General features: G+C 38.9%; 1 protein-coding gene across 2 annotated transcripts in view; it reads left to right on the forward strand.

The window, feature by feature from the left end:
* Nucleotides 1-22,534, forward strand: part of HSD17B4 (hydroxysteroid 17-beta dehydrogenase 4) — an 88,646-nt gene that overhangs the window by 15,622 nt on the left and 50,490 nt on the right. For both annotated transcript variants that reach the window (XM_045486683.1, XM_045486688.1), the window contains exons 3-11: nt 657-764; nt 2,664-2,723; nt 4,253-4,274; nt 4,382-4,428; nt 7,509-7,593; nt 8,916-9,103; nt 16,375-16,466; nt 19,724-19,748; nt 21,606-21,734. In XM_045486683.1, coding sequence (XP_045342639.1) covers nt 657-764; nt 2,664-2,723; nt 4,253-4,274; nt 4,382-4,428; nt 7,509-7,593; nt 8,916-9,103; nt 16,375-16,466; nt 19,724-19,748; nt 21,606-21,734 — 756 coding nt within the window. The remainder of the gene's footprint in view (nt 1-656; nt 765-2,663; nt 2,724-4,252; nt 4,275-4,381; nt 4,429-7,508; nt 7,594-8,915; nt 9,104-16,374; nt 16,467-19,723; nt 19,749-21,605; nt 21,735-22,534) is intronic.

Below are 22,534 nucleotides of genomic sequence, written 5' to 3' on the forward strand. Positions count from 1 at the left end.
GTTTAACATAATAATGGTGTCATGGTATCAATCAGTGACTGAATGCGTGAGTTTTATATGTAGTTTCTGATCTCTTTTAATAAATAATCTTTCTCTCTTTTATTGTAGACCCTGATACAATATGTTTTATGAATACTTTTCTTCTTTTTGCTGAAATTGGGTTGAATCACGTTCTTTTTCTTTCCAAAAAAGGAAAACCATTGAGAAGTTGAACACTTCATGACATGAGCCTGTGTTTAATACCTGCTTCATATCTGTATCTAAAAACAAAGAGGCATGTTTGAAAGTGTGTATCTCATGATGTGTTTGTTTATTAAGGTTTATTTATTTATTTTGAGAGAGCGTTATCCTTGCGAGCAGGGAAGGGGCAGAGAGAGAGTGAGAGAAAATCCCATGCAGGCTCCACTCTGTCAACGCACAGCCCTACTTGGGGCTCAAACTCGTGAACCGTGAGATCACAACCTGAGCTGAAATCAGGAGTCGGATGCTTAACTGACTTAGCCACCCAGGCGCCTGTCATGGCGTGTTTAATGAGATGGGGTTACCGAAGGAGGGAATTGAAGAGGTGACTGAAGAAATATATTCACTGTAGGATTTTGTTTCCAATTCGTATATGGACTGTCTAGAAATGACTTGTGTATGTTTTTGCATTGCAGTGAATGACCTAGGTGGGGACTTCAGGGGAGTTGGTAAAGGTTCCTCTGCTGCTGATAAGGTTGTTGAAGAAATAAGAAGTAAAGGTGGAAAAGCCGTGGCCAACTATGGTAGGATATTCGAAAGAACTATACTCTTTTATTCTCCTTCAATTAACGCTTTTGCTCCCATTAATGATCATTGAACAAATACCTCAGCATTCCATTGTGATTAGGAGATTAGATTTTTTTCTGAGTCAGCCAAATCTGTTTGGCTATCTATCTTATATAACATACGAGGTTTTCATAAACTCTTGATGTAGATTATTTCATGAGTCTAGCTTTTAGCATATTGTTTATGTAATATTTTTATTAAAAAGCACATGATAAAATCAGTAAATTATTAATAATGTGGATATGAATATGCTCTTGTTCTTGAAAGACCTATTTTAGCTAAAACATTTTATGTATTTCTACAGAGTAACATGAGATTCTTCTTTTAAAAATTGTTTTAGAACAGCTCTTGAAGTAATACAGCGTGGGAAGTGAAATGCCCCCTTTCTCTACTCAACCACTGCGTTCCATTTTGCATAAGTAATCATTGCTTATGTAACTTTCTTACCCGTAGAAAAACTTAAGACTCAAAGTTAGGCATTAACATGAAGCCAGGAGGAAAACGGCATTTGGTACGTTGATTATAATAGTATCTGTAAGGAACCTTCTCAAACAGAAATGAGTACTTACTGACTTCTCTGCAAATCAGATTGTTTTTATTGGCCAGAGATAAAATTAGATTGCCAGTGACTTCATTTTGAAATTTTAAGGGAAGGGAAATAGGAAATGATTTGTTTTGAGTGTTCCAGGGAATAATGAGACAGACATCTTAGCATCTTCTTCACACTGAGGATCTAGAAAAATGTTTTCAACTTTTTTTTTTTTTTTAAGTTCTGGAGTTTAAAGAATCACTTTTATAAATATAATAATTTCCAGACCCCCCCCTTCCCCACCCCCCCGACTTTTGACACGCAACCCGTATCACCCAAGATTCAGTGAGGAAAACAGAGGCCCCTCTAAGTTTCCAAGTGTGAAGCGTTTTAATGCAAAGAGTTAGAGGCTTGCATGACCATTGGAAGGGCATGTCTGGGAAACCGGGTAACCTTGTCGGCCTGCAGCCCGTGGTTCTCATGGCTCACCTAGATGTGCCTGCGAGCTTTCATCTGCACTCTGCTCATAAGATTTGCCCGCACCTGCAGGCTTTTCCTACTTTTCTGTCCTTTAGTGGGTATCTCTTTTTGGCAGATCTAACTCCACTGTATGGATCTCAGGGAAGGGAATGTATTTCCCGGCTCCTCCCAAGTGATGGCAGAGAGTATAGAGAAAGGCAGGGGTGATGTTGAGTTGACACCTGACCATTTGACACACAACTGTGGGCCTGTGAGCTCTTCCCTTGGGCTGATGAACAGAAAATAAGAAAGCTATGCTATTTTGTTGAGCTTTACTTTTTGTATTTAATAATGCAGTGTCTCCATGTGTAGTTATATAGCATTGGACGTGCTTTTTCAAATTAAACGTGTACCCCCTTTCCTCCCTCCTCATTTCTAATTTGCATCTTTAAGGGGAAGTGTCCGTGTGACTTTTTCAAATTAAACAAAATGAAATACTCAGTTTGTCTGTCATACTAGCCACACTTCAAGGTCAGTAGTTAGTGGCTACTGTCTTAGTACAGAAATAGGACAGAAAGTTGTACTAGACAGTGCTGTTTCAGGTAGCGTTTGCCAAATATTCCTTATTCCCCTTCTCGTTCTCTCTCTCTTTTTTTAGTAGGTTAAATAATTGTTTTAGGGGCTACATTTCTTTTGTAACATTAGGTCATCTATATTTTGATTTGTTATGTGCCTGTAATACACGTTTATTTTTGTGGAAATGAATTCTGTTGAGAAGAGTATCTGTCCTGTGCTCTGATCCACAGAATTTAGGAGTCGTTCGTGAGGGATATTACTGATGTTTTACACTAATTTTCCCTTCCCCCAGATTCAGTAGAAGCAGGAGAGAAGGTTGTGAAGACAGCACTGGACGCTTTTGGAAGAATAGGTGATGTTTCTTTGTGTTTATGGTCCTGACAGAGCACTTTCTACCTTTCCTAATAAAATGTTCTTGATGTAATTTTGGTTTATAAAAAATTCCTTTTTTTAAACATTTTTTTTTTTTTAAGTTTATTCATGTTTGAAAGAGAGACACAGAGCGTGAGCAGGGGGAGCGCAGAGAGAGGGAGACACAGAATATGAAGCAGGCTCCAAGCTTTGAGCTGCCAGCACAGAGCCTGACACGGGGCTCGAACCCGTGAATCATGAGATGACGACCTGAGCTGAAGTTGGATGCTTAACCAACTGAGCCACCCATGCACCCCAAAACTCCTTCTTTCTTTATAACTAAATTTTTAGATTTGTTTTACAAATTATTTTATATACTCTACCTCATTCACACAAAGGGCTTAGCGGTGGAATTTTTTTTAATGCAAGAATGTGTCGAGTTTGCTTTATATTTTTTCAGATTTTAAGAATGTTTAAAAAATTAGATGCATTTTCTAAGTTCCTTATTTATCATAATTTAATTATACCTCAAATATGTTTATAAAATAAATATTTTGGCAATAGAGGACCCAGTAGAATTTTGGGATAATTATGATTTAGATTAAAACGATTCATTGTTTTGCAAATTAGTTAAGATGAATTATATATAATTAAAATCTTTATTTTTAAGAAGCATTTCATATGTATTGTTTAGTTTATCCCTCTCTAGATAATGTTCTTTGTTTAGTTCCACACATTCTTAGTAAAGGTTATTAGTTACTTCAGGGAAACATTACCTCTGGTAAGCCCAACACGTTTATAGTCTGGAAGACATTAACTTTTATAATTTGAATGTGCTCCCCCTGCTTTTATTTTTGGCTAGGATGTTTGTTTTTCTAGTTATGTTTGGTTAATCTTATGAGGGACTTGTTTACATATAGTTTGACAGAAGGATAGAGGCCACAGAGGCGTGAAGTCACAGGGTGAAAACAGCCACAAGAACCTTAAAAAAATGGTTCCTTTTTTTTTTTTTTTTAAAATAGTGGGAATACAAGTGTGTGTTATGATAGGCCATTAGTTTCTCACTCCGATGGGTTCCTTTCTGGGATTTTGACTTTTGAGTGGCAAAAACAAATCTTTTAAACTTGATTTTCTGAGTGAATTCTGAGATTAATTGAGGGATGGCTTGTGGTTACCACTGAATGCTAAGAACCTTACAGGTTGGACAACAGCTAATCCTACAAATAAGCTGATAGAATTTTGGCAGAAGGTGGAGGTGGAAAAACGTATGTATGTAAGTTTGAGAGGAAAGCACTGATAAGGATGTGATACTTGTGAATTGTTTTTTGTTTTTGTTTTTGTTTTTGTTATTTTACTTTAGGTATAAAATTTTTTTCTGATATCACTCTTTTCCTATTATTATTTACTTTTCCATGGGGGGGACCCCAATTTTGAAAGAAATATGAATTGTAAGCCAATGCAAATTAACATGTTTGCTTTTATATTTGTGACTTGGATATATATATATTTTTTTCTTTTTTTATGTTGTAGATGTTGTGGTCAACAATGCTGGGTGAGTATTTCTTTTTTCATTTTAAGTAAAATAATGTGTCTGTGAAATTTTTTTTTTTCCAAGTAGATACTCCTCCCCTCTAACCTATATAATATCATTGTTTTTAGAATTCTGAGGGATGGTTCTTTTGCTAGAATAAGTGATGAAGACTGGGGTAAGTTGTTTGTAACATACATCTCTGTAGGACATAACCTACCCATTTAACCTTATAATATTTGAGACATTTGTATATTTAAGGAAAAACCTGTTTCTGCCTACTTTTGCTCCTCCAAATGTAGATGATGAATATGATGAATAAACTTTACAACTGAAAATGACAACAACATTTGGAAGTAGCTTATTTTCTTTTAACATTTGATAAACCAGAAAACTTTAAATCAGTTGACAGAAGTTACCTGAATGGATTTTGTGCCTTTCAAGTCATTTTCCCCTTTATCTTGAGAAGATGTTAGCATTTCCCAGCTGTACTTTTTTTTTTTTTTTTTTTAGTTATTTTTGAGAGAGAGAGAGAGAGCAGGGGAGGGGCAGAGAGAGAGGGAGAGAGAATGGCAGGCAAGCTTCTCACTGTTAGCACAGAGCCTGACATGGAGCTCGAATCTCCAAACTGTGAGATCATGACCTGAGCTGAAATTAAGAGTCGGACACTTACCTGACTGAGCCATCCAGGTGCCCCTCTGTATTACCTCTTTGTAATACCTCTTTGTAACGGTCTTCAACATGCTTAGCTGCTTGTGTGATTCCTATTTCAAGAGCCAGAGGAGGATATAGAAGGGGTGTGAGGCGCCGAAGATGTTGGAGTTCTGAGAACTGGGGAGGGAAAACCATCGATGTAATTTCAAAGTTTCTAATGAGTAGGGGAAAATCCCATTAGGAATGCCACAGAAAGATTGTGTTTATTTATTTATTTTTAAATGTTTATTTATTTGTTTTTGATTGGGGGTGGGGGTGGTGAGCCAGGGAAGGGCAGAGAGAGAGGGAGACCGAGAATCTGACGTGTGCAGAGCCCGATGTGGAACTTGTGAGATCATGACCTGAGCTGAAGTTGGACACGTAACTGACTGAGCCACCCAGGAGCCCCAGAAAGATTGAGTTTAGATAACAAACAAGTCACAGTTGTCCCATGTCCCCCGCCGTTTGGTCTTCATGCCTTTACTTTCATTGGCTGTCAGAACGAAAGTAAACAAAGGTGGCTGAGACCTGGGGAGGCATGGCAACTGAGGTAAATCATATCACCGTCTATAGAATGTGCCTCTGGGGACAATGGCCAGGAGTTCTTTTAGAAGAAGCAAAATATTTTTATGATTGAGAATTAAGCAAAGAAGGGCTTTTAATTTCCTCTTTCTGTTTTAACAACTGGGGCAAAAAAAGAAGCTGAGAAAGTTAGCAAAAGGGGCTTACCTTTTCGATTTCCTTTCCACTCTGGTGGGGTCAGGCCGTTTCCTCCTCTGCTTTTATCCCAGGCTCACTATTCCGAACCCCCTAGTCACCTTCCCTTTCTTCTTTTTCTTTCTTAAGTTTCTCTCTTTTCATTTTTACCTTATTCTTCTAATATACACGTGAAAACATTTGTCGATGTTCCAGATCAGAACAAAAATAAGTAACGGTAAAACCTTGATAATTAAGAGAACAAATGAAATCTGCAGCTGTTTGTCTATCTGAATCATTCCCCAACTTGTGTGTTCATGAGATTGACATCCCTAAAAGCAGATGGGTCTGTCTTAACCCTGTCTCCTCCCTCTCTCCCTCCATTTTCTTACCCCCCTCCCCCAACTCATTTATAGTTTACCCTGGTAAAAATAGGGAAATAGTGAGCAACGTTTTCTTGACAGTGAACTGTGTAGTTTATAATCACGCTTTTTCAAAATTTTATTTATTTCATTAAAAATGTTCATTATTGAAGTATAGTTGACATACAATGTTATATTATTTTCAAATGCACAGCATAGTGATTCAACAATTATATACATTACACTTTAATGTTTGTGTTGATTCCCAGTGTACGTGTAAAATTCTTGGATATTTATAGTAGTGGATTAAAAAAAATTTTTTTAATATTTATTTATTTTTGAGAGAGAGAGAGAGAGAGAGCGAGCGAGCAGGGGAGGGGCAGAGAAAGAGAGGGAGACAGAATTTGAAGCAGGCTCCCGGCTCGGAGCTGTCACCCCAGGGCCCGATGTGGGGCTCGAACCCACGGACTGTGAGATCATGACCTGAGCTGAAGTCAGACACTTAATTGAGCCACCCAGGTGCTCCAGTGGATTTTATTTTTTTAAGTTTATTTATTTTGAGAGAGAGAGAAAGCCCAAATGGGGGAGGGGCAGAGAGAGAGAGAAGAGAGTGAGAATTCCAAGCAGGCTCTATACCAGCAGCTTGGAGCCTGACGAAGGGCTTGAAGCCATGAGCTGCAAGATCATGACCTGAACCGAAGTCTGACACTTAACTGACCGAGCCACCCAGGCACCCCTGTAGTAGTGGATTTTTAAATTAAATTATTTGTAAATTAAAGATGGCATTGTATTTAGATGTGCTCAGGGATTATAATAATTTTATCATGAATTATAGGGAAAACGAGTATGAACTATTGATTGCTTACATAATTGGGATAAAAGCAAAAAATGGTTACTCAGGGAGTAGTGTGACAATAGTTGATTTTGAATGCTTGGTATAGGGGTGTCTAGGTGATTCTATTGGTTGAGCATCTGACTCTTTAAATTTTTTTTTTTTTTTTTTTCAACGTTTATTTATTTTTGGGACAGAGAGAGACAGAGCATGAACGGGGGAGGGGCAGAGAGAGAGGGAGACACAGAATCGGAAACAGGCTCCAGGCTCTGAGCCATCAGCCCAGAGCCTGACGTGGGGCTCGAACTCACGGACCGCGAGATCGTGACCCGGCTGAAGTCGGACGCTTTAACCGACTGCGCCACCCAGGCGCCCCTAGCATCTGACTCTTGATTTCAGCTCAGGTCATGATCCCAGGGTTGTGGGATCGAGCCCTGCATTGGGCTCTGTACTGAGCGTGGAGCCTGCTTAAGATTCTCTCTCTCTTCTTCTGGCCTTCCCCCGCTCATGCTCGCTCACTCTCTCTCAAAATAAGTAAATTAACTAAAAAAGTTAAATGAATGTTTGGTATAAAATTGATGTCTTTGTATAAATAAATCATTGCTTATGTTGATTATGAGACATGCCTATCTAATTTTTAACAAAATATGTAATAAAAATAATTTGTTGTTTTAGATATAATCCATAGAGTCCATTTACGAGGCTCATTCCAAGTGACCCGGGCAGCTTGGGATCATATGAAGAAACAGAAGTTTGGGAGGTAGAGTTGCATGTGGCTGTTGGGGGACTGGAGACACTGTGTGTGGGTCCTCGTGTCCAGGGAAAGATTAAGTGCTTTGACGTTGATGAAGATATATTCAGATCTGCACAGGCTTTTTTTTTTTTTTTTTTTTTTTTTTTTAATTTATTTATTTTGACACAGAGATAGCACAAGGGGGTAGAGACAGAGAGAGAGGGAGAGAGAGAGAATCTCAAGCAGACTCCGCACTCTAAGCGCAGAGCCCGATGTAGGGCTCAAACTCACGAACTGTGAAATCATGACCTGAGCTGAAACCAAGAGTTGGACGTTTAAACGACTGAGCTGCTCAGGTGCCCCTCACAGGCTTTTTAATGCAGTGTTGCCATATACCCTCTCATTAAATTGGGGTCATTTAGCCACCTATTAGCTGAGCTGGCCAACTTTGTATTTCTTTTCACCTCCTGCTTTTCATTATTAATGAATTTCCTGCTGCTCTCTGATATTCTAGCAGTACAAACATGGAGGATTCAGCCGTACGTTATTTTTTAACCAAAGTATTATTTTGTGTCTACTGATCACGTGAGGGGAGACGAGCTGTGTGTCCAGCTGGCTGGTACTGGTCAGACAGGAGCTGCTCTTTATAAATGGTTTGGGACCTGTAGGTCCCATCTGTGGCGGTGTTTGTGCGAGTGCCTTGGAACAAAGCAGAGCTGGGAGGTGGCTTGGTGCCCTCTGACACAGCCCGTCCTGTTAACTTACGGTTCACACGCATTTTCTAGCAGTAAATTGTTTGTGACACCTGTTCTTGGAGCGTTTCTCCTGACCCTCAGTTTCTGAAAATGAATGATGTGAATTGTTTTCTTTGGTCGACTAAATAGAGTGAGTGAGATTGGGTCCAGTTTTGGAGATGGCATAGTTTTAGTATGAGGCATTTAACATTATCCACAAAAATGGGCAGTGTAATGAGAAGTAAAGAATTACAACTGGTTTTTCTTATACTTCTTATTGTAGCATTAACTCGTATATTGCCACTTTATTTTGTTTATAAATATTTATTGTTGTTCTCAGTAGATAATGAATATACGTTCTTACACTTGAATTTATTTGGTCCTGATTGGGGATTCTTTTTAAAAGTTAAATCTTGTAGTTAAATTTTGAGAGATTACTTTTATTATTAATATTATTTTACATGTATGAATCATGACTGTAGGAACCTAATGACAGTATACAGAGTTGCTTTTGACAGGTGTAATAGTACGGAAAAAGAAAAAAATTAAGTTTGGAATTTGCATTGTTGTCAAAACATGGGAAAGAGATTTTGAGAGATGGATTTTTCCTTTCAGGATTATTATGACTTCATCAGCTTCAGGAATATACGGCAACTTTGGCCAGGCCAATTATAGTGCTGCGAAGCTGGGTCTTCTGGGCCTTTCAAACACTATTGCACTTGAAGGCAAGAAAAGCAACATTCACTGTAACACTATTGCCCCTACAGCTGGATCCCGGATGACCCAGACAGTTATGCCTGAAGGTAAGTAGCTTAGATTTTTCAGTGCTCTTAGCTACAAATCTGTGTGGAGTGAGTTTTGCAGAAGTACTTAATTTTCTGAATACTTAAAGTGTTATTTATCTTACAGTTTCAAAAAGCATTATGCATAATTTGTATTCGTTACAGAAAATTTAGGAAAACCCAAAGGAAAAAAATGTAAAATGATCCATAATTTTACCATTCAGAGATGAAATTTCATTCTTTTTCTCTGCATAGGTACACATGAATACCTAAATATCTTTGCTTTGTTGTTTTTGCTTTTTACTGAAGGTGGCAATAGCATTCTGGTTTACAGCAATGATTATTTTTTAATACTAATAGGCTGTATTTTTTAGAGTAGTTTGAGGTTTATAGAAAAATTGGGCAGATAGTGAAGATAGTTCCCATACGGTTTTTCCTACTACGTATTAACACTTTGTGCTAGTGCACTACCTCTGTTATGACTGATGAACAAGTATTGATCCACTATGGTTAACTCAAGTTCATCGTTTCTACTTGGGCTTACTCTTTGTGTTGTATAGTTATATGGGATTTCACAAATGCATAATGTTCTGTATCCACTGTTATATACAGAATTCTCTTCTATAGAATAGTTTCACTGCCCTGAAAGTACCCCCGTGCCTTCACCTCTTCATCCTCCCTCTCCTTGAATGTCTGGGAGGACTGAAGTTCATTTCTTTTCGTCAATGAATAACATACCCTGGTGTGGAGGGTCCGTAATTTATTCATTCTCCTATTGAGGAACATCTTAGTTGCTTCCAGCTTTTGGCAATTATGGATAAAAGCTGTTGTAAACATTCATGTGCAGTTTAAGAAAATTTTTTTTTCAAGTGTCTTCACTTTGAGAGAGAGGGAGAGGGAGAGAGAGAGAGAGAGTGTGTGTGTGTGTGTGTGTGTGTGTGTGTGTGTGTGTGTGTGTATGCATGCGTTGGGGAGGGGGAGAGAGAGAGAGGGAGAGAGAATCCCAAGCAGGCTTTGTGCTGTCAGCACAGACCCCACTGCAGGGCTTGATCCCATGAACCAGGAGATTATGCCCTAAGCCGAATCAAGAGTCGGACTGTTAACTGACTGAGCCATCCAGGTGCCCCCATGCGCAGGTTTTTGTGTGAACGTAAGTTTTCAACTTGTTTGGGTAAATACCAAGGGGCGTGGTTGCTGGATTGTATGTTAAGACTGTTTAGCTTTGTTAAGAAATTTCCAGACTTCCTTTCAAAAGGGGTGTGTCGTGCTGTAGTACCACTAGCAATGAAGGAGAGTTCTCACTGCTCCACATCTTTGCCAGCATTTACTGTTGTCTGTCTTCTGCATTTTAGTCCTTCTCATAGGTCTGTAGTGGTGTCTCATGTTTTAATTTGCAGCTCCCTAATGATATGTGATCTTGTGCATTTTTTCCTATGCTTGTTTGCCGTTTATCTATTCACTCCTGTGATGTGTCTGCACACATCTTTTGCTCATTTTTTTAAAAAATTTTTTAAATGTTTATTTTTGAGAGAGAGACAGAGCGTGAGCAGGGAGGGGCAGAGAGAGAGGGAGACACAGAATCCAAAGCAGGCTCCAGGCCCCAAGCTGTCAGCACAGAGCCTGACGTGGGGCTTGAACCCACGAGCTGTAAGATCATGACCTGAGCTGAAGTCGGATGCCCAACCGACTCAGCCACCCAGGCACCCCTTATTTATTCATTTTTTAATGTTTACTTATTTTTGCGAGAGAGAGATAGACGGAGCACCTGCAGGGGAGGGGCAGAGGGAGAGGGAGACACAGAATCCAAAGCAGGCTCCAGGCTCCAAGCTGTCAGCACAGAGCCCAATGCAGGGCTCGAACCCACGAACTGTGAGATCATGACCTGAGCCAAAGTCAGACGCTTAACCGATGGAGCCACCCAGGCCGCCTATCTTTTGCTCATTTTTAAATTGGGTGGTTTATTTTCCTACTGTTGAGTTTTTAGCGTTCTTTGCATATTTTGGAAACAAGTTCTTGATCAGATACGTGTTTTGCAAATTTTTTTTCCCCACTCTATAGCTTGTCTCATTTTCCCTTTAATGTTTTTCAATTTTGAAGGATGATTTCACTGATAATGGGATCCTGGATTGGTAGTTGTTTTTCTTTCAACACTTAAGTATTTCACTCCACCTTCTTCTTGCTTCTTACATGGTTTCTGATTCAGAAGAGAAGTCTGCTGTAATCCTTTCCTTATACATCTGTAGGCAAGGTGTTTTTTCCCCCGTCTTCTTCCCAGATATTTCTCTTTGTTTTTCTGCAGTTGGAATATAATGTACTTAGGTGGAGATTTTTGGCAATATACTGATACTTGATAGTCTCTGTACTTATGGATCTGTGGTTTGGTGTCTGTCATTAATTTTGGAAAACTTTCAGCCTTTACTGCTTTAAATATTTTTTTCTATTTCTTTCTTCTCCTTCTGGTGTTACCCTTATGTACACATTCTCTCTTTTGCAGTTACCTCACAGTTCTTGGATATTCTTTTCCTTTTTAAAAATTTTTTTTTTTTTTTCAACGTTTATTTATTTTTGGGACAGAGAGAGACAGAGCATGAACGGGGGAGGGGCAGAGAGAGAGGGAGACACAGAACCGGAAACAGGCTCCAGGCTCTGAGCCATCAGCCCAGAGCCCGATGCGGGGCTCGAACTCACAGACAGCGAGATCGTGACCTGGCTGAAGTCGGACGCTTAACCGACTGCGCCACTCAGGCGCCCCTAAAATTCTTTTTTCTTTTTGCATTTTAGTTTGGGAAGTTTCTATCGACATATATTTAAGTTCACTGACCCTTTTCATTTCTGTTATATTGCTTTTGTTTTCTAACATTTCCTTTTGATTTGTTCTTAGAGTTTCCATCTCCCTGCTTATTGTGGCCATATCTATTGTTGCATGCTGTCTGCTTTTTCCATTACAGCCCGTAGCATATTAATTATAGTTATTGTATGTATTCATTTATTTATTTTAAAGACTTTTTTTAAAGTTTATTTATCTTGAGAGAGTGTGCACACATGTGCACGATTGGGGTAGGAGCAGAGAGAATGGGGAATAGAGAGAATCACAAGCAGGCTTTGCACTGTCAGTGCACAGCCTCAGGTGGGGCTCGAACTCACGAACTGCAAGGTCATGACCTGAGCCGAAACCAAGAGTCAGACATGTAACTGACCGAGCCACCTAGGCACCCCTAGTTGTAGCTATTTTAAATTCTTCATCTGATAATTCTAGAATGTCTATTTTATTTGAACCTGGTTCTGATACTTTGTCTCTTCAGCCTGTGCTTTTCTTGCCTTTTAGCATGCCTTGAAATGTTTGTTGAAAGCTGAACATGGTGCACTGGGGTATAGTAGAAAGTAAGGTAAATAGGCCTTTAGTGTGAGATTTTAAGTAGATGTGCTTAGGCCACAGGCCATGTTTTTTGTTTGCTGGGACTATCTGTGTCAGAGGCTTTTTTCCTCTCTGTCCTTGTTTTTGTGTTCCCTGTTGTCTTTGGGTTTCCCCAAAAACTCTTTGTTAAATAGAATGCGTCTTTGAGCTCTGTCAGGTAGAACCCACTGTTGTTATACTGGAGTCCTGTTGCTGTGGCTGTAAGTCACGGGGAGGGAAGATGTTCTATAATCTTATGATTGAATCTCCATTTTTCTTTAGGGAGTCAAAGTCCTGGGTTGTGACTTTCAGAAGAGTTTCTTAGCCATTTTCAGCCTCTTTCCTTAATTGAGACAGGAATGCTAGAGAGGCTCCAGTTTGCTAATTGCCTTTTCCCTAGGTCACATGAGGCTCTGGTAGTCTCCCGTGAAGATAGCCCTTTGTTAAGGAAAGCACCATGCTCTGGGTATATTTCAAAATGATTTTTTTTGTCACCTTCTTCCTTTTTTTTTTTTTCTGTAATATTTCAAAATAAGTCTCAGACTTTATATTTCACCTAATAAATCCTTGGAAATATATCTCTAACCAATAGGGACATTATAACCACAGTGTCATCATCACATCAAACAAAATAATTCTTTCACATCACCTAATAACAAATTAATATTAAGATTTACTGGCTGTCTAAAAGGTACCCTTTTTGAGTTGGCTTATTCCACAGGGATCCAGATAAAGTCCACAGGCATTTTGTTACCATAGCTCTTGTTTTATTTAATAAAAGTGTTTGTTCTTAAAAAAAAAAAAAAAAGCCATTTATTTGTTGAAGAAACTAGTTAATTTGTCCTAGAGATTAGTACTCATTCTTGGTTTGGGTTGTCCTTGTCCTTTTGTGGAAAATCAATTGACCATGTAGGTGCGGGTCTGTTTCTGAATCCTGTGTTCTGTTCCACTGACGTGTGCCTGTCTTTTTACCAATGCCATGAAGTTTTGGTTACTATAGTTTTTCTCTTTCTTTCTTTCTTTCTTTCTTTTGACAGAGAGAGTGCAAGTAGGGGAGGAGCAAAGGGAGAAGGAGAGAAAGTCTCTTAAGCAGGCTCAGTCTGACATGGGGCTTGATCTCACTATTGTGAGATCATGACCTGAGCCCAAATTAAGAGTCGGATGCTTAACCGACTGAGCCACCAAGGTGTCCCTTGATTACTGTAGTTTTATAGTAAGTCTTGAACTCAGGTAATATGAGTCTTCCAACTTTGTTCTTTGAAAATGTAAAATTTAGGTGTATGATTGAGAGCCTGTTCTTATAGTTAATTATATAATAGACTACTTGACTAGTGGACAACCTTGTGGTTTTTAATACTTCTGGTTTTTAACATATTTCTAAAAGGAAATCTTTATAATATTTTATTTTATTAAATTTTTTTTAATATTTATTTATTTTTTTTTTAATAGTAATTTTTTTTTTTTTTCAACGTTTATTTATTTTTGGGACAGAGAGAGACAGAGCATGAACGGGGGAGGGGCAGAGAGAGAGGGAGACACAGAATCGGAAACAGGCTCCAGGCTCTGAGCCATCAGCCCAGAGCCCGACGTGGGGCTCAAACTCACGGACCACGAGATCGTGACCTGGCTGAAGTCGGACGCTTAACCGACTGCGCCACCCAGGCGCCCCTAATATTTATTTTTGAGAGAGAGAGAGAGAGAGAGAGAGAGAGAGAGAGAGAGAGACAGAACATGAGTTGGGGAGGGGCAGACAGAGAGGGAGACACAGAATCCGAAGCAGGCTCCAGGTTATAAAATGTCACCACAGAGTCTGACGTGGGGCTCGAACTTATGGACTGCAAGATCATGACCTAAGCTGAAGTCGGACGCTTAACCACCTGAGCTTCCCAGGCGTCCCATGCAGCTGATGACTTTAAATTGATGCCAGTGCTCATTTACCATTCTGAAAATCCTAGGACCCTTAAGAATTATGCAAAATCTACTCTGCCTGTGTTCTATAAATGGAACAACAAAGCCTTGATGACAACACATGTGTTTACAGCAGGGTTGACTGAATATTTTGGGTCTGCTGTTGAGACCTAGTGCTCAGAAGAAAAGATCTCTTTCAAAATATTACTGTTCATTAACAGTACACCAGCTCACCCAAGAGTTCTGTTGGAGATGTAGATTAATGTTGTTTTCAGGCCTGCTACAAGGAGTCATTTCAACTTTCAAGTCTTATTATTTAAGATATACATTTTATAATGTTATAGCTGACCTAGACAGTGATTCCCGTGATGGATCTGGGAAAAATAAATTGAAAACCTTGTGGAAAGGATTCACCATTCTAGATGCCATTAAGAACATTTGTGATTTGTGGGAAGAGATTAAACTATCAACATTCACAGGAATTTGGAAGATGTTGATTTCCACTCTCATGGATGACTTTGAGGGGTTCTAGACTTCAGTGAAAGAAGTCACTGCAGATTTAGTGGAAATAGCAAGAGAACTAGCATTAGAAGTAGAGCCTGATGGTGTGACTGAATTCTTGCAATCACATGATAAAACTTGAGCGGATGAGGAGCTCTTAGGGATGAGCAAAGAAAGTAGTGCTTGAGATGGAATCTACTCCTGGTGAAGAGGTCATGAAGATTGTTGAAATAATAACACAGGATTTAGAATATTATATAAATTGAGTTGTTAAAGCAGCAGCAGGGTTTGAGAGATTGACTCGTTTTGAAAGTTCTAGTGTGGGTAAAATGCTGTCAGACAACATCATATCCTACAGAGAAATCAGTTGACAGGGAGAGTCAAGTGATGGGACATACTTCATTATTGTATTTTAAGAAAGTGTCACAGCCACCCCAGCCTTCAGCAGCCACCCCCCTGATTAATCAGCAGCCATTTACATTGAGGCAAGACTCTCATCTAGCTAAAATATTATAACTCACTGAAAACCCAGATGATGATTATCGTTTTTTAGCAATAAGGTATTTTATTTTATCATTAGTTTTTAAGTATTTATTTTGAGAGAGAGAGAGTATGAGCAGGGGAGGGGTAGAGAGAGGGAAACAGAACCCCAAGTAGGCTCCATGCTCAGCGTGGACCCTGATGCAAAGCTCAGTCTCACAAACTGCGAGATCATGATCTGAGCTGAAATCAAGTGTTGGAGGCTTAACCAACTAAACCACCCAGGTGTGGCTAAAGTGTTTTAAAATTAAAATATGTACATTGTTTTTTTAGGCATAATGTTAATGTACAGTTTAACTGACTATAGGGTAGCATGAACATGACTTTTATATGCTCCGGGGAACCAAAAAATTCATTTGACTAGCTTTATTGGTATATTTGCTTTATTGTTGTGGTCTGGAACCAAACCCACAATATCTCCAAGGTATGCCTGTTCCTTTCTACTCTATTAGGTTGCTCATGGAAAGCATCAAGTGGGAAAATATTTCTTACACTTTGTTACTCATTAGTGATGGTTGCAAGCTTCATTTCACATCATTATCTTACCGCCATTACAATGGTCAAGGCTGTTTTGTAGTTTTCTAGCTTCTGGTTAAATTGCTGGGAGAGCCAAATGGTTTTGGGAATGAATGGTGACTTCAGTTCCTCATGTTAAGTAGAATTCTACTCACTACTTACTGCCTAGGTAGCTTTAACTTAACTTGTCGTCTGTATAGTATGTTACCCCTCTTGGAAACGTGTATCTGTTGCCTTCAAAGTTAGAAGGGATGAAACAGTTCTTTCAAAAGCTTTGAATGTTAGACTGATTAATTTTGTAGATCTCATTTTGTTCTTATTAAAAAAGCCTCTGAATTACCAAAATTTGTAAGTAAGGAGTTTTCAGAAAGCAAAATGGTGGATTGAATATGTGTATATTCTTGTTAACAAACGTTTTTGGGATGTGTTTTAGATCTCCTGGAAACTTTGAAGCCTGATTACGTGGCGCCCTTGGTCCTTTGGCTTTGCCATGAGAGCTGTGAGGAAAACGGTGGCTTGTTTGAGGTATTTTGCACCTTCCTGCTTTCTCTCAAAGTAATATTTGTGTAATTAAACATAAAAAATGATTTAAGCATTAATATTTTCCACTTGCTCACATTTGGAAAGATCTGCATCATTTGATATCACTTGTATATTTTTCTTTAATGTTTATTTACTTATTTTGAGAGAGAGAGAGAGAGACAGAGAGACGAAATGTGAATAGTGGAGGGGCAGAGAAAGAGGGAGAGAGAATCCCAAGCAGGCTCCATGTTGTCATCGCAGAGTCCCACGCGGGGCTCGATCTCAGGAACCGTGAGATCATGACTTGAGATAAAATCAGGAGTCGGGTGTTGAACCAACTGAGCTACCCAGGTGCCCCTCACTTGTGTATTTTTTAAATATTATAGTTAACTAAGGAACAAATGTTGACAAATGTCCTTTTTTGAGAAAGAAATAGCAACTTGATAAATTCTGTTTTAATTTCTTTCTTCATTTCTAATATGCTTACCAAATGGAAATGTGGCTGGTTAGAGGTGTTTAGTAAAATGAAGAAGGTTTTATTTGATTTGGGAACCTGAATGTTAAAGTAGGAGGATAGAGCTTATGGTTCAGAGTCAGCCAGCCTGAGTTTTGAATTCTCTGTTTTGACAGTTGCTGGCTCGCTGGAATATTGTACAAATTAATGTCCCCGAACATTAGTTTTCTTGGGCTTTTGTGACAACGAGAAATCCTATTTTTAAACTCTTAGCACTGGATCTAGTACATAACAGTTAGCCTTCAATTGTAACTGTTATGTCAGCATACCAGAAATTTAGTCTGGGCATGATAGGTCAGTGAACATAACCTATTATGTATTTTAACTTTAAGAATAAACATTCATATTTTTCCTCATCGTAGAGCTTTAAGTGTTTATTGTAAAAATAAGCACACATAATCCAAACATCCAGTGAGATCCAGTTTTCACTTTGTAGTCAAAGTCCTTTTAGATCTCTTTATGCCAATTTATACATTTTTGATTCCTCATTTAAGTGTGATCTCTTTTTTCCCCCTAGTACTGTTATATTTTAGATTCTCTGCCCCACCTTTATTTGATTCTCTGTGGTAATAATGAACCTGTTATATGAAGAATACTATGACATCCAAAAATATTTCTTGGTAGCAAAATTACCTGGCTTAGTTGGAAGTGAATGCTATATTAACCTGATGCATTTGAATAAAAACTTGATAAAATAAAAAATAATGTATACATATCTAAGCAGAGATGTGTGCCTCCACTTTCTTAATTACAGACATTGCGAATTGTGGAAAATTAGAGGTGAAAAGAACTTTCTAAGAACTTTACAGATTTAATAATATCAAGCCATCTGGAGCTCAGAAGTTGGCCTGCCTTTTATGTCATTAAGGAATTTTTATTATTTTGTAGATAAAAATCGTATATGCTTTTATAGAAAAATTTAAATATACAGGAAAGTTTAGAGAAGAAAATAAAAACCATCCATATTACCCTTATCTGGAGATAACTACTATTAATATTTTTATGTATTCTTCCAGTCTTTAATTAGATTTGCATCTTTTTAAAAAAATTTTTTTAATGTTTATTTATTTTTGAGGGAGAGACAGAGACATAGAACACAAGCAGTGGAGGGGCAGGGTGAGAGGGAGACACAGAATCTGAAGCAGGTTCCAGGCACTCTGCTGTCAGCAATGAGCCCAATGAGGGGCTTGAACCCACAAACCATGGGATCATGACCTGAGCTGAAGTTGGACACTTAACTGACTGAGCCACCCAGGCGCCCCTAGATGTTTATCTTACACGAATAGTCTCTTTTCTTAGATATACATTTTATACATACAGCAAAACCTATAGAGACAACAAGGTCATGTTATAGGTACAGTTTTATGTGTTTTGTATGTTGTGAACATTTTTAGTGAGGAATATTTGGTATGCATGATTGATAAAATACAGTAAGAAACATCTGTAATATCCCACCTTAAACCTTGAAATTAAGTTTTGCCACTGTTTGCCAAATTCTGAGAGGTACCTAGAGGGAGAGATAGAGATTCTTTGGCTCAGTTGGACCTCTTGTTTCTAGCGCCTGGAGGAGTTTCCAGCTTCTTGAGCCTCTCCCAAATACGGTACAATATGACATCTGTCTTGTCTGTTACCAAAACCACTGCTGACTTATCTACCCTGACAGCATCAGGGCTGACTGGTCTGTTGTAAAAGTTGTGGGCATATTCATATAGAGGCAAAGGGTGATAAAAAGCCATGCCCTTGACCTGGAGCCACTAACCTGTGTGCTCTCTACTGATAACATATTCTGTTGTCCTCTGCCTGTGGAATTCTCATGATCAATTCTGACACATTGTAGTTGTGGTGCTTGAAGATTTTTTTTTTTTTTTTTTTTTTAACATCAGACATTCTCTTCTGGGGATTCCCCTGCATGACCTCTAGAAAAAATGTGATCTTTCTGTGTGGCAACTAATATATTTGGTCGTTTGCCTTCTCTCTATAAAGATATCTTATTGAAACGACTATATGTAGTTGTTTAAGTCAAATCCTAATTTTATTTTCTTTCCTTTTTATGTTTTTCTTCACTAGATCTTTTTAGAGGGAGCTGTTATTTCATGCCTGTGTTGTTGGGACAATCTTACTATTTTATATTATTTAACCTTTATGGTTAGCTCATGAAGAATATTATTATCCTTATTTTACATAGGGGAAAACTTGGATTTAGGGTTCAAATGATTTGATGGGACTCATACAACTAGTAGTAGAAGAAACTATCTTTAGTTTTTTTTTTTTTAAGTTTTTTTTTTTTTAATGTTTATTTATATTTGAGAGAGACGGAGCATGAGCAGGGGAGGGGCAGAGAGAGGGAGACATAGAATCCCAGGCAGACTTTAGGCTCCAAGCTGTCAGCATGGAGCCCAATGCAGGGCTCGAACTCCCAAACAGCGAGATGATGACCTGAGTCGAAGTTGGACGCTTAACCATCTGAGTCACCCAGGCGGCCCTAAAGCCTTAGTTTCTGACATCAGTCATGCTTTTCTACCACATGCATTGTCTACCACCTAATGCTGCTTTGTATTTCTACTGTGGTAACATGAACAAAGCAAAATCATGGAGGCCCATGGACTTTTGTAGAACTGTGTTATTTTCATCCATTGTCATCTAGCCTTCTAATACTCTTAGTATGACACCTGCCTGTTTTTCTATTAAAAAATCCTCTTTGTGATCCGTTTTAGATGGTATAACTGTCTTCCCCTCTTTTTGGTAGGTTGGAGGAGGATGGATTGGAAAATGTAAGTCTCTTCTAGTTTTTCATTTGCCGTATATTGTTTCTGTATTTTTAACCTTGCACATCCAGTTGGAGCTGGGTAAAGGTCTTGCCAAATGGCTAACTATTGGAGCTCGTGCATGCATATTCTACCTCAAACATGGGTATACCAATAGGCATTCTAAAATGTGGAAGCTGTTTTGAAGGCCTTTGGCATTTTCAAGAAACTGTTGAGGATTTTTTCCCTGTTGGCAGTCCTTATTCAGGAGTTGTCTGGCCTATGCGTAACTGGCTGTTCCTTCAGACAGCACAGTCTGTTTGTCCTCCTGTGTCCTCCTATGTCTCTGGCATCCCACATTATTATTATTTTTTTAATAAAGTTTATTTATTTTTGAGAGAGATATAGAGCATGTGCACATGCATGAGTTGGGGAGGGGCAGATAGAGAAGGAAAGAGAGAATCCCAGGCAGGCTCCACATGGTCAGCATGGAGCCTGATGCTGGGGTTTGAACTCAGGAACCATGGGATCATGTCCTGAGCCGAAATCAGGATGCTTAATTGACTGAGACACCCAGGTGCCCCCACATGATTGTTCTTGCTGTTTCTGCAGAGTAAGAGTGAGAGAGGGGGCTGTTTTGTAGAGATGGGAAGAGTCTTGTCCTAGAGAGCACAGCAGGAAAATTTTCCCATTCTCTTGTTTGATTCTTTTCTTCCTTGGGGCTATGAGACATCAGGAGGTAATGGTCAGGAATCACAGGGGACAACTTGCTGAGACAGAAATTGCAACTGATGTCTGGAAATTGTTGCCCTCTGGTCCAATAGTGAACTCATTTGGCTTCAACCATCTCTTTCCCCAGCTCCCCAATCTTGTGAGTTCCACATTGGACATTTGCTTCATGACATTTAAAAAAATTGTGAAAAATTCCAGTATCCCAAATCAAGTTTTCAGTTGGCTGCTGGTATCAGAATTAATGAAATTATTTAAAAGGTTGTCATTACTGGAGGGCATTGATATAGCATAGAGTATCAATATTTTCATCATTAATGACTATTCTCTTTGGTTATCAAAGTAACGTATATTACTCAAGCATTGTTCAACATAAGTGTCTCAGGATATCCATTTAAGAAAGGAAATGTTGGAATAAAAGTTTTTTCTGAGACTTTGTCCATAAGAAAACTCTAGAAGCATGTATTTCTGTCATTGCCTGAGACAAAGCTTCAATTTAATAATCATCAAAATCTGACCAATACGTTTAAATAAGGTTACTAGTGGTTATTTTATTCCTTGGGCTTTTTTGAAAGGCAACAAACAGTCTTAAAAATTCTCCTCACAGAATTTCTACAGCAATAGTGATTTTTGTGAATCTGCCCTATTCTAGTTGACTTCCTGTGAAAAACGAGCAAAGAGCAAAGGGAGGCATGAGGGAATTATCTGGGGCTATGTGACATATTAATTTGGTTATCCCTCACTTTGCTATTTAGCAAAGATCTTGAAGTATATTACCTGAGTGATCTTTGGTCATGAAGTCAGTCTTTTGGTGTGATTGTCTATAATTAAAATTTTTATGACTGAGCATTACAGTCTTCCTTTAGTAGTATCTGGCATGGTCAGAGCAGAGCTGTTTCCCTTTAGATTTATATATATATATATAATTTTTTTTTTTTTTAATTCACATTATCCTCATGGGATTGTCATCTCAAGAACAACTTCTTTAAAGTCATGTAGTATAACTCTTCAGATGTTAGACTCATTTTGTCCCCCCTGAATTCCTTTCTCTTGCAGTTAAAAAAAATTCAAGGGTCTCAGATGAGTTTTACTTCCTGTGTCCCTTTTAAACTCTGTGCTTAGCTTCTTCGTTTTGTTTCTGTACGTTTGTTTCAGTACGCTGGGAGCGGTCCCTTGGAGCCATCGTAAGACAGAAGAATCAACCCATGACCCCTGAGGGGGTGAAGGCTAATTGGAAGAAGATTTGTGACTTTGAGAACGCCACCAAGCCCCAGAGAATTCAAGGTAGAGGCCCAGATCCCTTCGCTCCTGGCTGGGGAGCCAGAGGCAACAAAGCATTCTCTTCTCTTAGGGACCTGTCTTCTGTTTTTAACTAGTGCGTGTTTTTTGCACCAGGAGCTATTAGAACTCTTCAGATTTAAGATATGCATGTCAACCCCCACTGTCACTTTTTCTGTTTTGTTTTGTAATCCTGTGTTTTGGGTGTATGTCCAGGTGGGGGATAGTACAAGCTGTTCACCCTTCTGTGCTTCCTCCCTGATGGTTCATTTCAGAGTCTTCTCTTATCTAACCAGTCACTGCTTACCTCACCTGGTTTTTCTCTGTTTCCCAAAAAGTTCACATAGGCCAGTTTTATTTAGGCTTAGCTCTTTTCTGTCTAATGAGTAGATTTTGTGTTGTTTTATCCCTTCGTCTTTGCTGCTGTGTCTCGCCCTTCTAAAATGCCCTTTCCTGGGGTGCCTGGGTGGTTCAGTCAGTTAAGCGTCTGCTTCTTGATTTCAGCTCAGGTCATGATCTCACAGTTTTGTGAATTCGAGCCCCACGTTAGCGTAGAGCTTGAGATTCTTCCCCTCTCTCTGTCCCTCCCCTGCTCTCACCGTCTCTATCTTTCTCAAAAATAAATGAGAAGAAACTTCAAAATGCCCCTTCCTGCCTTTATCACCTGTGCTGACCCGAGTACTTCTCTTAAAATCAAAACTCAAGCCCTGGATGTTCAACCAAACCTCCCCAGATATTTCAGGCTACATTGATTTCTCTCTTAGCTGGACTCTGACCACTTAGCATCTGCTCAGAGCTGCTTTTGT

The sequence above is a fragment of the Leopardus geoffroyi genome, chromosome A1 (genome assembly GCF_018350155.1).
Source record: "Leopardus geoffroyi isolate Oge1 chromosome A1, O.geoffroyi_Oge1_pat1.0, whole genome shotgun sequence".
Lineage (NCBI taxonomy): Eukaryota > Metazoa > Chordata > Mammalia > Carnivora > Felidae > Leopardus > Leopardus geoffroyi.